The sequence below is a fragment of the Dendropsophus ebraccatus genome, chromosome 8 (assembly GCF_027789765.1).
Source record: "Dendropsophus ebraccatus isolate aDenEbr1 chromosome 8, aDenEbr1.pat, whole genome shotgun sequence".
Taxonomy (NCBI): domain Eukaryota; kingdom Metazoa; phylum Chordata; class Amphibia; order Anura; family Hylidae; genus Dendropsophus; species Dendropsophus ebraccatus.
This window is the reverse complement of record NC_091461.1, coordinates 18,162,384-18,179,868: the sequence shown is the minus strand read 5'-3', so window position 1 is coordinate 18,179,868 and position 17,485 is coordinate 18,162,384. Positions and strand designations below refer to the sequence as shown.

General features: G+C 42.9%; 1 protein-coding gene across 1 annotated transcript in view; it reads left to right on the top strand.

Annotated features, from left to right (window-relative positions):
* OGA (O-GlcNAcase) overlaps window positions 1–17,485 on the top strand; it is a 36,242-nt gene that overhangs the window by 5,916 nt on the left and 12,841 nt on the right. Inside the window, exons 2-10 of the mRNA XM_069979947.1 lie at window positions 2,661–2,712; window positions 5,365–5,462; window positions 6,757–6,887; window positions 7,200–7,371; window positions 7,452–7,550; window positions 7,996–8,280; window positions 12,981–13,139; window positions 15,873–16,477; window positions 17,206–17,380. Coding sequence (XP_069836048.1) covers window positions 2,661–2,712; window positions 5,365–5,462; window positions 6,757–6,887; window positions 7,200–7,371; window positions 7,452–7,550; window positions 7,996–8,280; window positions 12,981–13,139; window positions 15,873–16,477; window positions 17,206–17,380 — 1,776 coding nt within the window. The remainder of the gene's footprint in view (window positions 1–2,660; window positions 2,713–5,364; window positions 5,463–6,756; window positions 6,888–7,199; window positions 7,372–7,451; window positions 7,551–7,995; window positions 8,281–12,980; window positions 13,140–15,872; window positions 16,478–17,205; window positions 17,381–17,485) is intronic.

Genomic DNA, 17,485 nt, shown 5'->3' with positions numbered 1-17,485 from the left:
GTGGCCCTCCTGGTCCCCAGCTGTGCAGGCTGGCAGCGACCTCATTCACTTACATGTGAGAGGAAGAGTATATGAGCACAGTAGCACCTTCATTCTTGGCCCGGGATCCCATGTGACAACCTCTGTCACCACTGTAATGGCTTAGGAATAGGACTGGACTTGTATTGTCAGCCACGTTTTGGGAGGAGATGTCCTTTAATGCCGCTCTGAGCAGCTATTGTTTTGCTAATGGGCTGCGATCCTGGCAGCTGAGCCCTGGTAGTTGTGTAGGTGCCAGATGATGGGACTCCAGGCCATCCCTGCAGCCGAATAACATTCCTGTAGGTGACTTTTTTTTTTTTTCTTTTTTAGAAACTAGGTCACTGTGTATTATTCAGCTGCTTATAAGTAAGGAGAATACATGTGGATGTACAGTAACTGCTAGATGGCTGGGGAGCTCATCCAGTATCCCGTATATGTGGTGGTGGAGGGAAGGGCTGTGCCGGCTAGCACTAAGTTGAAATATAGAAGCTACATGACAACCCCTCTGTATATAGAAACCTGCCTGGTATCAGCTGGTCATGGCGTAGGAACTACTGGATATCAGCTCCTAATGTCAGGAGACTCTCCAGCCAGTCACATTACATATGCACAGATCAGCTGTAGAAGTAAAACCTAATATTGTGTAGGTTCATGGCTGTGACCCATGTGAGGTGTGGACTCCATAGACCTGTCAAGGGGTCCTGTGGGATCTGGGAGCGGATTCTTTAAAGAGGCAGTGGCGTTCAAAAACAAAAAAAACTTTTGACATTTCATAGAGAGATACAAAAACCTGTTCTAAAGATTTTTAAAATATGGGTTCTTGGCAAACTATTTGATCAAACAGAGTGTACCATCTCACCATGTTAAAGACTAGCAGCGTTTCCCGGCGCTGAGCCCTCTGATGGGTGACTATGCCGATGGAAATTGTGTGAAAACTGTTGGTGTGATTCCTTTATGTTGGACTAGATTGTGGGATTAACAAGCTCCCTTCTGTTCGCACCGAGGATAGCAGAGGCAGTGTATGTGTATACATGGTCAGTCCAGTGGTATTGGGTGCTGGCCATTTTTTTACTTTTTGTGTTACATGTGGGGTGCATGGCTACCTCCTTTTGGCTTGCACCTCACCCATTTCCTGTGGGTGTTTTTAAACCGGTTATTGGATCCTTTATGCCCAGTTTTGTAGACTTCTAGTCCGAGAGAAGCCATTGTCAGGAACCATCTCTCTGAGGTCACCATAAGGGTAAGTTAACACGTACCGACTTGCTACAGAAATCTCGCTGCGAGTTTAGCAGCGAGATCCGCTACGAGGTAAGGTCATGGCAGGCCCCTCGGTCTTTCAGACCGCTGCGAGGATGTAAAGCAGCAGCCCTCTTAACCCCTTCGGCTGCTGCTCGGCCGCTGTTTGTGTATACATTACCTCTCTCCTTGCTGCACGGGTCCCAGCTTCCTGCTCTATCGCCCAGCCAATCAGTGTCTTGTCCAGCCACAGCCACTGATTGGCTGGGTGGCAGAGCAGGACGCCAGGAGCCGTGCAGCAAGGAGAGAGGTAATGTATACACAGACAGCGCGGGAGCCGAGCGGCAGCCAAAGGGGTTAAGGGGGCAGCTGCATTACATACTCGTAGCGGTCTGAAAGACCGCTCCAAGTATGTAGTCCCAGTATGTAGTCCCCTCTCTTGTCTCCAGGTCAGGTGTGGTTTCCAAGTAAGCTCCATGTACTTCAATGGAACTGAGTTTCAAACTCCCACCCAATCTGAAGAGTGGTGCAAAAGTGGCCATTTTTTTTGTAGCACTGGATAACCCCTTTAACATGGTGAGATGGTACACTCTATTTGATCAAATGGTTTCCTAAGAACCAAATTTAAAAAAAAAAAAAAAAGTCTTTAGAACAGGTTTTTATCGTATGTACAGTGGAGGGCGTATATGCCGTGAGTCCTGACACTTGCAGGTTGCTGTGGCTTTTTCTGTTTTTGTCTGTATGTATGTTAGCCATGGCAGCATGCATGGCAGTGGGCTGGCCACTTTTTGTTTTAGAGTTTTGTTTGGTCCAGGTCTGCCGTGTGGTCCGCTCCTTCTTCTGTGTCATTGAAAAAGATGCGCCCCATACACTTACATTATGAGGCCATCTCATCACATGACACAGAGCTGGGGGAGGACTACGCTGAACGCAGACTTCTCCCGGCTCGTTCTTAGGGTTTAAACACTCAGACCCGGACCCATCAAAACTTTTGACTTGTCTCTCTGACATGTCAAAAATAGACTGTCGTTGTGACAGGGAGACTGGCGGCATTCCGCGATGGAGAATTCCGCCACTTTTGCTCCATGTGCACGTAGCCTTAGCCCTGGTCCCCTGCAGCTTCTGTCCTTCTGATCCAGTTGCCTGACCTTCTCTCCTCTTCCTGCCTCCGAGATGTGTGATCAGGAGCCGGACCTGGCACCTCAGCTTATCACTGACCAGTCTCTGGGACCCACACCTATTACACATTTACAGCATATCCTGTGGTCATGCCATTAATGTTAGATATAAGGATATCCCCTTAAATTATCTGCAGGACCCTTCTGTGCACAACACCTTTTAATACCCTAATCGATCTAATTTTAAAGGACTTTTATTTAATCTGCTTGTTTTTCTTGTTGCAGGTTTCTATGGACGACCATGGACTATGGAACAAAGAAAAGAACTGTTCAGAAGGTGAGTGACGTCTTTTTTTCTGTCTGGACTCTTGTCATAAGCTTCTGGCACAGGATGAGGGTACAGGGTAATGGTCTTCACGGCTGTGGATATTTAAGATCCATCTACTTACAACAAATAACGTTTGTTTTGTATATTTACCATTATTCCCATATTTTACCAGAATCCGTTCTATTCACCTTTACTGGTAATAGCAGATAGCCAGTTCATACATGAAATAATGCAGAATTATGAGGGTCATATCACTAAACCGATGAATATTGCTTTGTGATATCTGTAAAAGTAGACAGTCATAGTCTGATATAGTAAATCATCATTTGTGGAAAAACTGTCAGGGTTGTCCAAACAAATCTATATCCAGGATTAGAAAAAGCACAGCTACTTTCTTGCAAGAATAGCACCACTCCTTTTCTCAGTTTGTGTGTGGTATTACAATTCACCTCCATTCCTTTCAATAAAAATAGGAGCAAAACCCATACCCTACTTTTTTTTTTTTTTTTTAAAGAAAGTAGCCATGTTTTTCTAAGTCTGGATGACCCCTTTACGCAAGGTTTACCCAATTGGCTCTCCAGTAGTTGCAAAACTATAACCTCCCATCATGCCCTGACAGCCCTAGGCCATTAGTGTGAAAATCAGTGCCAGAACGGGCATTTAACCCCATAGTGTCTATGGGAAGATTTGATGTGTTCTGGTGATCGGGCGGCAGGAGGAGGCTGCAGAACGTTGCCTCCTCCTGCCGCCACTGTTGTAATGCTCCCCCCAGGCCCCCCTTCCTTCCCGATGTAGCTCCCCCCGCCAGATCCAGCTCCCTCCGTGTTCCCCCTGTGTCAGCTTCCTCCGTGCTCCCCGTGTCAGCTTCCTCCGTGCTCCCCTGTGTCAGCTCCCTCCGTGCTCCCCCCGTGTTCCCGGTCCGACTTCCTCAGCAAATAAATAAATGAAATAAATACATAAATAAATAAAATAAATATACACATTCCCCATCCCCCTTTATAAATGATCCCCTATAAATAAGATACATATATTTGGTATCATTGCGTCCGTATTGACCCCGTCTGTTAACCTATTACATTAATTATACCACCCAATTAATGCCATTCAAAAAAAAAACTAAGCAAAATGACAATTTTTTGTTAATCCCGCCCCCTAAAAAATATAGAAAAAAGCTATCAGAATGTCACGTGCCCAAAAGGTGTACCACTAAGAACGCCAGCTTATGCCGCAAAAAAAAGCCCTTACATAACTCCATTGGCGAAAAAATTTAAATATTACTGCTCTTACAATATGCAAGACACAAACAGCATATATAGTATAAATGCCATGAACTATAACAAAAGATAAATGAAATGGATATCACTGTAATTGTACCGACCTGAGGAATAAAGATAACATGTCACATGTAACGTTTAGTAAACGGCGTACAAAAAAATGGTGAAAAACTGCTGCTAAATTGTGTTTTTTATTCGTACCACCTCATAAAAAAATTAACTAAATATTGATCAGGATATCACATGTCCCCCCCCCCGAATGGTACCGATGGAAACGTCAACTTGTCTTACACAAACATTTTGGCACCCCAAGGCCTCTGTGACATGGTATAATGGCAAAAAAACCTAAAATAAAAACAGGCCCCAAAATTCTCCAGGTCTGTCATGTTTGAGGCCTGTGGTTGAGTCAGGTGACGCACTGCGGCCACATATGAAACACTGGAATAAGGAGAATCAATAGTGAGTGGTATTTCTCAGTTAGTATTTGCTGTGTAAGAGGAAAAAATTAATTGAAATACAATATCTGCCAAAATAATGAAAATTTAAAATTTCCCCTCCAACTTGCTTAAATTTCTGCAAAACACCTAAAGGGTTAATAAACTTATGAAATGTTACTTTGAATACTTTGAGGGGTGCAGTTTTTACAGTGGAGGGATTTATGGGGGTAACTAACATACAGGCTCCGCAAATCCACTTCAGAACTGGACTGGTCCCTTTAAAAAGTCTAAATTTGAAATTTTCCTGAAATTTAGAAAAATCGCTGCAGAATTTTGAAGCCCTCTAACATCCTAAAAAGTAAAAGGAGGTTCACCAAATGACGTCACCATAAAGCAGACATGTTGTAGATGTTGCAGTAGTAATTAGTTTATGTGGCATGACTATCTTTCTCAGAAAAAGAGAATTTTGAGGATTAAAGGATTTAAATTTTTCAAATTTTTGCGCAAATGTTGTGATTTTTACAAAAAACTGAGTGTATCAACCAAAGTATACCACGAACATAAAGAGGAGTATGTCACGAAAAAAACAATCTCAGAATAACCGCGATAGTTAAAAGCACCACAGAGTTATCACTACACAAAGAGACACAGGTCAGATTTGCAAAAGAGGCCCTGGTCATTAAGGCCAAAACAGGCTGCGGAGGCGGGGGGATAACAGGCTGCGGAGGCGGGGGGATAACAGGCTGCAGAGGCAAGGGGTTAAAGTATGCAGTCAACTGAGGTCAACCAGCGTCCGTTAAAGTATGCAGAACTGCTGACATTAGTGTACGGCACTTGGCTTCCTCCCTCAGCCCTATAGATTGGACAGTGCTTATGCTGAGATAAAAACTAGTATGTTCCTTGCATAGGACTGCTTGCTGTATTTGTAACATCCACATTTTCTACCATAGACTTCAGAAGTGGGGTCTCAACACGTATCTGTATGCACCAAAAGACGATTACAAGCACAGAATGTTCTGGAGAGAAATGTACTCGGTGGAAGAAGCCGGTAACTATTTTACACTGTAATGATATGTAGGCTTGCTCAGTCATTCCCATTAACATATGTGATATTTGCCACAAGATTTCTCTACCCATTGTAACCGATTGCCACAAGATTTCTCTACCCATTGTAAGTGATTGTAACTGTGATCACATTATGCTAAAGTCCAGGGAGCACTTACTACTGTGCTGCCAGCAGGATCTCCCCCATCCTCCTCCTTATAGTGACTGGCAGGGACTTGGTGTGATAGAGACAACTAGAGTCTATTATATTTCATTTGCAGAACTCCCCATCCTTGCACCAGTGAGTTCCTAATCCTTGCGCCATTGTTCCTGCAGACCTGTGCATGGGGCGACCTATAGAGCAGAATATATACAGCACAAAGTGCAGCAGAGCCATACGTCTTTGCCTTCTCAGGGTTTTCTATTGCTCGCCCCCTCACATCGGTAATGATTACCAGGCCGCACTGCTTTCCTCTTATGCATATGAGAAAAAGTAGCTGCAGTCTCAGAATCCAAGGCTTATTGACCCGTAGATTGTCATACTCCATTATGTTGTAAACTCTGGCACGTTGAATCCATCACTTGTGGAGATGAAAAAGCACAGGAACAAAGAGCCATAAAGCCCCGTGTGCAGCCACCTGTTGTGCGTCTGTTGTTCGGCTTAAGAAAAATAATTGTGCCTGCGGCCTAATCATAGTGGAACCTGTTTTTCTGCTAGACATTAGTGAGATTAAATGACAAGTTCACCTGTGGCCACCATTTACAGCTTGCCTATAAGCCAGGTTAGTACAAAACATTAATTATATTGTATAATATACTCCACATTTGCTCTCACTGTTCTGCCAACTTACAAACGTCTTGACTAGAGATTAGCACAGCTGCCGAAAGTTCGGGTTCACATGAACCCGAACATTCTGCATTTGAATCCCACTGCCTGGAGAAGGTGGATGCAGCCTGAGAACTGCCTGGAAAACATGGATACAGCCTATGGCTGTGCGAAACCGAACTGTCACAGGTTCACTCATCTCTATTATTGAGAAAGGTACATACATTATTATAATACTAGATTGCACTTCCCAACAACATTAGTTCTCCTGTACTGATAGGGTACTTACCTATATGTAACCAGTCTAGAAAACCCTCAGCTGAGCTCTTTGTAGTGTGGAAATCTGGAGATCATGATCTGGTTTAGGTTTTTCATGTGTGTTTTTTTATTTTTTTTTTATTGATTCCTATGTATTATTTAACATCTTACCGTGCTAATATGGGTAAACCTATGTTTTGTGTGTTTTTTGTAGATCAGCTCATGACGTTGATCTCTGCTTCCCAGGAATTTGGGATCGAGTTTATCTATGCCATATCTCCAGGACTTGATATAACATTTTCTAACCAAAAGGAAGTGTCCACACTAAAGCGCAAGTTAGACCAGGTCGGTAAAGGCTAAATCGGCAGCATTAGTTTTTTTCCTGACAGGACTTGCAATCAATGAATAGAATATATTATGACTATTGCGGCATTATGGGGCATGACATGGTGTTTGTTTTCTATGTTATGCTTAACCCCCTAAGGTTGGACGTAACTCAGTCTTACCAGTTTTGCTTGGAGTGTTTGTTGGTATAGCCTATATCTATTTAGACTACTGAACATTTTTCTTGGTATTAAGCTGCAATCGTAAATCTTCTGAATGTCTGTTGTTCTTCTCTAATCCCTGAATGGCTTTCTCCAATTCTTTCATTTCCAGGTCACTCAGTTTGGATGCAAGTCATTTGCCCTTCTCTTTGATGACATTGATCACAATATGTGCCCAGCGGATAAGGAAGTTTTCAGCTCTTTTGCCCATGCACAAGTAGCAATAACGAATGAGATTTTTCAATATTTAGGTGAACCAGAAACATTTTTATTTTGTCCTACAGGTAAGTAAAATCTGTACATCCCTTAGTAAATCTTGGTCACCTTGCGTGAAATAATGAATGACCCAAAACTGTTGTTACAGAATATTGTGGAACGTTCTGTTATCCAAATGTTGCCCAGTCTCCGTATCTGAAGACAGTGGGTGAAAAACTTCTGCCTGGCATAGAAGTTCTCTGGACAGGTAACTGTTTTATCTTTACATAAAGGTAAATTTACCCATTGGTGTTCAGTCCGTATGTAGAGTGTGGCGTTAGCTATTTGTGTATGTTGGACTATCTAACAATAGGGAAACTAAAGGGCAGAAGTGCTGAGTTAATACATTCAGGGCCTGGTGCTTATGAGTCACTGAGGTTGATATTGAATGTGGGAGACTCTCTGTTCAAGCTCAGCAATCGCAGCACATGCTCAGGATGGTAATGGGCCAAAAGTCTGGTGTATTTGAGGACAAAATTCTGGCTCTGCACCCAGTAAATGTGGGCCAGTGTTTTTTTACTGGTGAAATATCTTCATACCAGATGCTGCTTGCAATTAATAAATATGCACAGGCCTAAATATTGTGTTGCCATATGCTCTTACATATTTCCCCTAATCTGATATATATATTTTTTCTTTTTTTTCTTTTTCAGGCCCTAAAGTTGTTTCTAAAGACATTCCTGTGGAATCCATTGAAGAGGTTTCCAAAATTCTCAAGAGGTCCCCCGTGATCTGGGACAACATCCATGCAAATGATTACGATCAGAAGAGGCTATTCCTCGGACCTTACAAGGGCCGTAATACTGAACTTATTCCACGACTCCAGGGAGTTTTAACCAATCCGAACTGTGAATTTGAGTCAAACTACGTCGCCATCCACACATTAGCTACCTGGTATAAATCAAACATGAACGGAGTGAGGAAAGATGTCGTAATGAGTGAGTATAGCTCTTTATAATAACAGGGAATCGGATTAAATAAATTCCCCCCCCCCCCCCCCCCCCCCCAAAAAAAAGTGTAACCCTGGATTCTAGTCCTCCAGGTGACTTTAACTGGTCCGGTACCTGTATATGCTGTTTATGTATTGTTTCACCCAGTTTGTGGGAAATGCAGAAATTCTGCAAAATTATGAGAATCTTACAGTTTTAGGCCGTGATTTCTGCGGTAGTCACGTAGTGCTGCAGGCTGAGGGAATCCCGGCTGGAGTTTATACACATAGGGGGACATGTATCAAGCAGTGTACCTTGTGCTCCTTAGTATTTTTTGGCGTAAGTGTGATGTGCACAGCCCTTCGTCAGATTTACTAAACAGTGTAGCTCGGTGTATGTGTGAATATGACAGCTTACTCCAGTTTTTTGCCTTCTTGACATTTGTGGGCGTGGTTATCCGCGGAACTTTTTTAACCAGGGTCAATTCATGAATACCTGCAGTAAAATGCACAGTGCCAGGGAAGCTATAGCAGGTGATTTATGAACCAACATGTGAATGTTCATAAATACCTTACTAGGCTGCAAACATATAAGCCAGTGCACTGGGCTAAAAATATTCGCAAAAAAAGGTGCAAATGATAAATGTCCCCCATAGTATACACTCCGCCCAGGATCCCTAGCGGTGCTGTAGAAAACTAACATGTCAGTTTTCTGCGGCCGCTATTCATTGAATAGCGACCGCCGAAAACCCTGTCATTGCACACAGTGGAGCGAGTGGCTCCGGCTGCACGCTCCATAGTGTGCAGTGGGGAGTTCTGATGGGGGCATGCACGAGTGCGCCCGCATCAGAACTCAGCGGTGCTAAAGATCATCCGACCGGTACTGCAGTACCAACCGGGATGATCTTTTCTGAGACCAGCCGTTCCGTGACCTGGCTGGGTCACGGAACGGCCAGTCTCTTACAGAATGTGAACATAGCCTAAGGCTGTGTTCACACTGTAAAAACAACCGCTTTATTTCAGAACTGATGCAGAGAAAGTGATAAAAAACACAGGTACAGTGACTCCAGCGCTGCTACCGTAGGACCATCACAGGATTCCGATAGTTAAGATCATAGAGGATTTATTTACAAAACAAAGCATGAGGTTAACATGTTTCGGGAAAAAGCTATCCCTTCCTCAGAACCAGTATGCATGAGTGAGTAGAACACAGTCAGGTTTAAATGGAGGTAAAAAGCCCGCCAAAAGGGGCGGGAGGGGAGGGAAATTCAAAGAAAAAAGAAAAAAAACAAAGTCTAACTTCTACCCACTGCAAAGCCGAGGTAATTACCTAGAAACTTTCTCCACCATGGTCATGTCAGACTTTGAATCTCTTCTACGCGGGCCCGCCAACATGACTCAAAACCTATCTAAAGACACTTCGCTGGTCATTAAACCAGCAGACAAAGGCGGAGGCATAGTGCTCCTTAATAGAGACGACTACCTCCAGGAAGCCAACAGATTACTTTCCGACACACAATTCTATACCACCTTAGAAACCAATCCACTTCAAGTCTATACCACCAAATATAGACAATTCATTGACAGGGGTCTCGCAGCAGGAGTCCTCACCAAAACCGAACACGAATTCCTCAACATCATCGAACCCACACTGGCGACCTTCTACTATTTGCCAAAAATCCACAAAAACACCACCAGACCCCCAGGCCGACCCATTATTTCAGGTATAAACTCCCTCACGTCCAATTTATCCCGCTATGTTGACACCTTTTTTGCAAGGACATGTACAAACCCTCAAGTCATATACACGTGACTCCTCCCACTTCATTCAACAAATCACCTCATTCGTCTGGCAAGATAAGTTTCTGTTTGTCACAATGGATATTTCATCATTATACACCGTTATAGACCATAAGTTGGGAGGTCACTCAGTTCGGGAATTTCTCAATCGGGACCCCAAGATGCCACCTGCCCAGAAAGATTTCATCCTAGACGCCATTCAATTTATCCTACAACACAATATTTTTCAATTTAACAGTAAGATTTACAAACAAAACCGTGGGACCGCTATGGGCAGTACATTTGCGCCCAGTTTTGCAAATCTATTTGTGGGAGATTTCGAAGACAACATCTACCAACATCCGTCATTTCATAAATGTATGCTTTACTGTCGTTACATTGATGACATATTCATCATCTGGGATGGTAGCGAATCAGAGATAGCGGATTTCATAAAGGACATTAATGCTAATAACTGGGGCTTGGAATTTACACACAACATCTACCACAACAACGCGGAATTCCTTGATATAGTGGTCTTTCATGAAGGTACCAGTATTCTCACCAAAACCTTTTTCAAAAGTGTCGATGGTAACAGCTACCTCCACTATTAGAGTGGCCATTACAACAAATGGCTCAACAATATACCCTTTAGCCAATTCCGCAGGATACGCAGAAATTGTACCAGGGCCAGCGACTTTAGGATCCAAAGCAGAACCATCACAAAACGTTTTCTTGCCAAAAACTATCCCACTTCCCTCATTTACAATTCCCGGAAGAAAGCAGCACTTTTGAATCAACAGCAATGCCTCCAACCAGGGAAGAACAGCACCGCACTCTCCGAACTAACCACCAAGAAAGACTTCCAGTTGAATTTCATCACGACCTACTCTTCAGACCATAAGGGCATCAAAACCATTCTAAAAAACCATTGGAAAATCCTCCAGAATGATCCTTTCTTGAAAGACACCCTACCCCCATGTCCAGCCATCACGTTCAGAAGAGCACGTTCCCTTAAAAATATTTTAGCACCCAGCAAACTAAGGAGCATTACGAGCAGTAATAACCAAACCATCACGTCATCATTTTTGGCCAAACCACTAGGGAGCTTTAAATGCGGGATCAATAAGTGCAAATGTTGTCTCAATATCACCAACAGAGCTACAAACTTTAAGTCCACTATCACTGGTGACAATTTCCAGATTAAATCTTACATCTCATGTAGCACTTCCTATGTCATCTATCTACTCACCTGCTCCTGTGGAATCCAATATGTCGGTCGCACCACCCAACCGCTCCGTGCCCGTATGAATCAACATCGATCCAATGTCGAAAGAGGATTTCTGCTCCACAGTCTTTCACGTCACGCGGCAACCTGCTGTAATTGTAACTTCTCAGGTTTCACTATTACACCTATCGAGACCGTCACAAGTGGGGGCCAGAGATTCCAGAGATTACGCAGACGTGAGAACTTCTGGATTTTTAAACTGAAAACCTTGGTCCCCCAAGGACTCAATGAGTACATCGAGAATGTGCATAACTAGTAGTATCCACCTGTACATACAGGTCTTCCCCCTCCCCCCTCCCATGTCTCCATTCTCTTCCTCCCCCCCCCGTCCCCCTTTTTATTCCTACACTCCATCCCTCATCCATTGGTCTTTGTTTATCATCTAGCTTCCACCGTAGTGGGCCATTTTTTTTTTAAATTATATTTCTATATACTGTACATCTCGATATACTGTACATTCCGTCTAATTCCCCCTCTGTTTTTGTGTGGACATATATAAGTGTATATTCATTCCACCTCAGTGGGCCATTTGTTGTTGTTTAATGTACATCTCAATATACTGTACATTGTCATTTGTTGTTTAATATACAGTACATTCCGCTGAATTCCCCCTTTAGTTATGTGTGGGCCTATATAAGTGGGTTTTCATCCCTTCATTCATATTCACCTATAAGTATGTTTTTTATTTATCCATTCATTTACCCATGTAATCATTTAGTATATTCATTTTTTATGTGTACATGCGCTATTAGTTCTTCTCTCTCTCTCTCTCTCTCTCTCTCTCTCTCTCTCTCTCTCTCTCTCTCTCTCTCTCTCTCTCTCTCTCTCTCTATATATATATATATATATATATATATATATATATATATATATATATATATATTGTGGTATCAGTGTTTATCAAGTAATTCCCACTAGCCAGTGCCTCTACCCATTTATTCTAATATTTATACACTCTACTCATCTATTTATGAGGTTTTTAGAATCTATCTATGTTCGTTCTTTTTTTTTTTTTTTTTTTTTTTTTTTTTTTCTTTTCTTTGAATTTCCCTCCCCTCCCGCCCCTTTTGGGGGCGGGATTGGCGGGCTTTTTACCTCCATTTAAACCTGACTGTGTTCTACTCACTCATGCATACTGGTTCTGAGGAAGGGATAGCTTTTTCCCGAAACATGTTAACCTCATGCTTTGTTTTGTAAATAAATCCTCTATGATCTTAACTATCGGAATCCTGTGATGGTCCTACGGTAGCAGCGCTGGAGTCACTGTACCTGTGTTTTTTATCACTTTCTCTGCATCATTCCTATACGGGCCCCTGGTGGGAGCATCCCGTCCGTTGGTACGTCTAGCTTAGCAGCTACCGGGATCTGGACATTTCTACACTTCTTAACCCTCTTTGGGTGATACGCATCAAGCCCAAGTGGCTCTTAGGTGAGTGCAACATCTCCCTACCCACTATCCCATTTATCCTAAGGTGTTACACGAGGCGCCGGTGCCTGTGTTTTTTTTGCTCTCTTTCTTTTATTTCAGAACTGCCATTTCAGAAATAAACAGCTGTTTTTACAATGTGTGAACATAGCCTTAACATAGAAACAAAATTCTTATGAGACCAGCTTTGCAACGTATTTCTTTTTGTCTCTTGCAGCTGACAGCGAAGACAGCACTGTGTCCATACAGATTAAACTAGAGAACGAAGGCAGTGATGAAGACATAGAAACCGATGTACTGTATAGTCCCCAAATGGCTCTTAAATTGGCACTGACAGACTGGCTGCAAGAGTTTGGCGTGCCTCTTCAGTATAGCAGTAAGTCTGTAATGTTATAGTGTAGGGGTTTGAGAAAAGACTCTGAAATTAATTTATACTTAAATGTTCGTTTTGATGATTTTACATCTGTACCGTATGACTATTAAATAGTCGCAGAATGCTAAAGGACATTTTACACTGACTGATTATCGGTAATGAGGCTTACTAGGAACGAGTATTAGCTATAATCTGCCTGCGATCAGACGATGAACAAGTAAATGCTTGTTCATTGAATCTTTGTTCGATGGTATAAATTATCATTAATGCTTTCACATGTCCCTGTCTAAACGGGGGGGCTGTGTGGACAATAAAAAGGCCTTTAAATAGCCACACGATTCATTGAGCCTTGTGAAGGTTTTATTGAACGAGCACCATTTTTGCTGATCAGCATCAGCCGCCTCCAATCAGACAATGTAAATGGGCCCTAAGGCCTCTGACACGTTCAGTGATTTTCCTGGGCCGCATAACCTCCCACTATTTTGTTCTCCCTGATCAGTTGAAAATTTTCCGTATTTGCAATCATTTCGTAAAATGTGAACACTAATAGTTTGCGTAGGTTTAATCTGTTTTTGTTTAATTTATTTTTACAGATGTCATGGTTGTGACGTCTGTACAAAGTATGGATCCTATAGACTTCTATTGGTAATCAATACCCCAATGACAATCCGCACTAGGACTTTTTTTTTTTTTTCTTTGTTAAATGGAATGGATTACGGATAAAAATTAAAACACTGTCAATAGCCCAATATAAATCAACTAAGTTGAACTGGGAATTTGGATCTGCATTTACGGATAACTTATAGGGATGTGTGAATAAGGCGTTAGTGTGATCGTATTGCCCTTTCTACTAAGGCTGCACACGTTCGCCGCACTGTGATGACAGAGCCGCGCGTCTGATTCATTACAGCATGGCGCATATCTGTACAGTTCCCCCGCTCCCAGCATCTTGTCACTGATCCTTCCCAGGCGGGGGAGAGTCCGTTACATGCATTCCAAGTCCGTGTTCCGCGTGGAACACTGAACGTGTGCAGGCAAAAACTGGTTGTGTAGCTTCAGGTGACAGTTATTCCTCCCAGCCTCCTTAAACTTGTGCACACTTAATTCAGCTGAGAGTGCATATGTTTTCAGAGGAGTGGCTGCATCCAGACATCTGTGGTGGCATCTTATTCAACTTTAGAACAAAGCATTGGGGCTTCTGAAATGTAACACACCGTCTCAAAGCAGGCCATATGCTTGAGATTAACCCCTTAACGACAAAGGGCGTATAGGTACGCCCTATTGCCGGTAAGGGCGTTCAGAGCGGGGCCGCACGGCGACCCCGCTCTGAACCGCGGCGGTCCCGGGTGCCGCTTGTAGCCCGGGACCGTAGGTAATACAGTAATCATGTTTGACAGCTGCATCCGATTACCGGATCCAGCGTCTCCCTGGTGTCTAGTGGCGGAGATCGCTCCTCCGGGATGTTATCCCGGAGGAGCGATCTCTGTTTCTGAAGCCGGCCGGGGACCGCTCCAAGATGGCGCCGTCCCCGGCTCGGCACTCGTTTACTTCCGGCTGCAGCAGCAGGAAGTAAACGAGTGCCTATCTCATGGATCTCTGCAGCATATCTATGCTGCAGAGATCTCAATGAGAGATCAAAGTGTATATACTAGAAGTCCCCCAGGGGGGCTTCTAGTATATGTGTAAAAAAAAAAAAATATAGTGTTGTTGTCAATAAAAAGCCCCCTCCCCTAATAAAAGTCTGAATCACCCCCCTTTTCCCAGGTTATAAATAAAAGTAAACAAATAAATAAATAAACAAACATGTTTGCTATCGCCGCGTGCGTAATCGCCCGAACTATTAATTAATCACATTCCTGATCTCGTACGGTAAACTGTGTAAGTGCAAAAAAATCCCAAAGTGCAAAATTGCGCATTTTTGGTCGCATTAAATCCAGAAAAATTGTTATAAAAAGCGATCAAAAAGTCGTATATGCGCAATCAAGGTACCAATAGAAAGAACACATCATGGCGCAAAAAATGACACCTGACACAGCCCCATAGACCAAAGGATAAAAGCGCTATAAGCCTGGGAATGGAGCGGTTTTAAGTGACGTATATTTGTTGACAATGGTTTGAATTTTTTACAGGCCATCCGATACAATATAAGTTATACATGTTATATATCGTTTTAATCGTAACAACTTAAGGAACGTGCATAACAAGTCAATTTTACCCCAGGGCGTATGGCGTAAAAACACATTTCCCCCAAATAAACAAAATGCGTTTTTTTTTTTTTTTTTTTCAATTTCACCACACTTTGAATTTTTTTCTGGTTTCGCAGTGTACTTTATGCAAAAATTCAGCCTGTCGTTGCAAAGTACAATTAGTGACGCAAAAAATAAGGGCTCATGTGGGTTTCTAGGTGGAAAAATGCAAGTGCTATGGCCTTTGATGCACAAGGAGGAAAAAACGAAAACGCAAAAATCGAAATTGGCTCTGTCCTTAAGGGGTTAAGAACAATTGCCCAACCCTGTTGTCATGCATATGGGGCCTCTTAACATTGGTCTGATCCTGTGTTTCCTGCAGGAGCTTATAACCTCTCCCAATTAACAAAAAACATGGATGCTCATCAAACATTTATGATGGAGTAGATTAACGTGATCTTCAGGGAAAAAAAGTTGTGTTTTGAAGTCTTAGCCTATTAGAAGCGTGTGTCTAAATGTGTTTTTTTTTTTCCCTTCCCCTCTCTACCAGACCGTCAGCTAGCCCACAGCGGAGCCAAAGCCACTGTTGTTGGTATAGCGCCATTAATAGCCACCCCTTCCCTCAATGCAGCAACAACCGTAACAACTGTTTACCAACAGCCTATTATGAGCCAAGGAACGGCACTAAGCACTGATCCACCAATGTTGCCAAAAGAGGTGGAGAAGAAGCAACTGGATGAGGAGCCCATGGAGATGGTGGTAGAAAAGATAGAAGACGTAAACAAGAACCAAATCTTGACGGACATTGTTGAGGCTAAAATGTCAGAGGAGTTGAAGCCGATGGACACTGATAAAGAGATAGTCGGTGAAGGGAAGTCTTCAGAGTCCTGTATGCAGGAGGACATATGTAATGACATTGCTCCGATGCAGACTGATGAACAGGTCAACAAAGAACCATTTATCCCGGGTCCCAATGAGAAGCCTCTGTACACAGCCGAAGCTGTCACCCTGGAGGATTTACAATTACTTGCTGACTTATTTTACTTGCCTTATGAGCATGGACCAAAAGGTGCACAGATGCTGAAGGAGTTTCAGTGGTTGCGTGCCAACAGCAGCGTGGTCAGCGTCAACTGTGTTGGAAAAGACACAGACAAAGTGAGTACAGAGAAACTTGACTAGGAAAGGTGTCCATACACACTAGATCACAGGGGTCAAAATTACATCCCTCCAGCTGTTGCCAAACTACAATTTCCATCATGCCATTATGTCCAGACATAACGGGAATTGTAGTTTTGCGATGGGGCTGGCTCCCCATCAAAGATAAAGGACTCAAGACTCTGTTAGCCGTCTAATGCGCATGGGTTGATGGATTGTCCCAAAACATTTCTAACACACACCCACACCCACAAAATATTTCCCTTGTTTTATTTATGAAGTGTATGTCCTAGGACCTCAGTGCAATTGTAAAAGCAACTGAGATTCTGATATCCAGACCTTTTGCATTTAGAATAACTGGATGTTGAAGGGGATTATCCAGGCTTGGAAAATATGGTTGCTTTCTTCCGGCAACAGCGCCACTCTTGTCCTCCTTGGGTGTGGGTTTTGCAACTCTGTTCCATTGACGTGAATAGAGTTGAGTTGTAATACCTCACACAGCCTGAGGGACATGGATGGCGCGGTTTTTGCAAAAAAGTTGCTGTGTTTTTTTTCTAATCTTGGATAACCCAGGGCTGAGTGCGGTAGCGTCAGATACAAGGGTGAGGCTCTGCTAGCTTTATAGACATATAACATAAAAAAAAATCCATAGAAGCGCTATACATGAAGCTTCTCCCCATCCATTATGTCATTCTATAGAACATTCTTTTGTCATCTTTGCTTTGCAGATAAGCGAATGGAGAGCCAGAGCAGCAAAGTTCGAAGACATGTGCAGCATTGTAATGACCATGTTCACCCGACTCTCCAACTGTGCAAATAGGACCATCCTCTACGACCTGTACCCCTATGTCTGGGATATTAAGAGTATCATTTCTATGGTGAAATCTTTTGTTCAGTGGCTAGGTAAGTGTCGGAAGAACTCCTTCAGCTGTTACTCTCCACAGTTGCTCGCTCCGGGGTGAACAAAACTTGGACGACTCCTAGTAATCACTTTAGTCTTGTACAAGA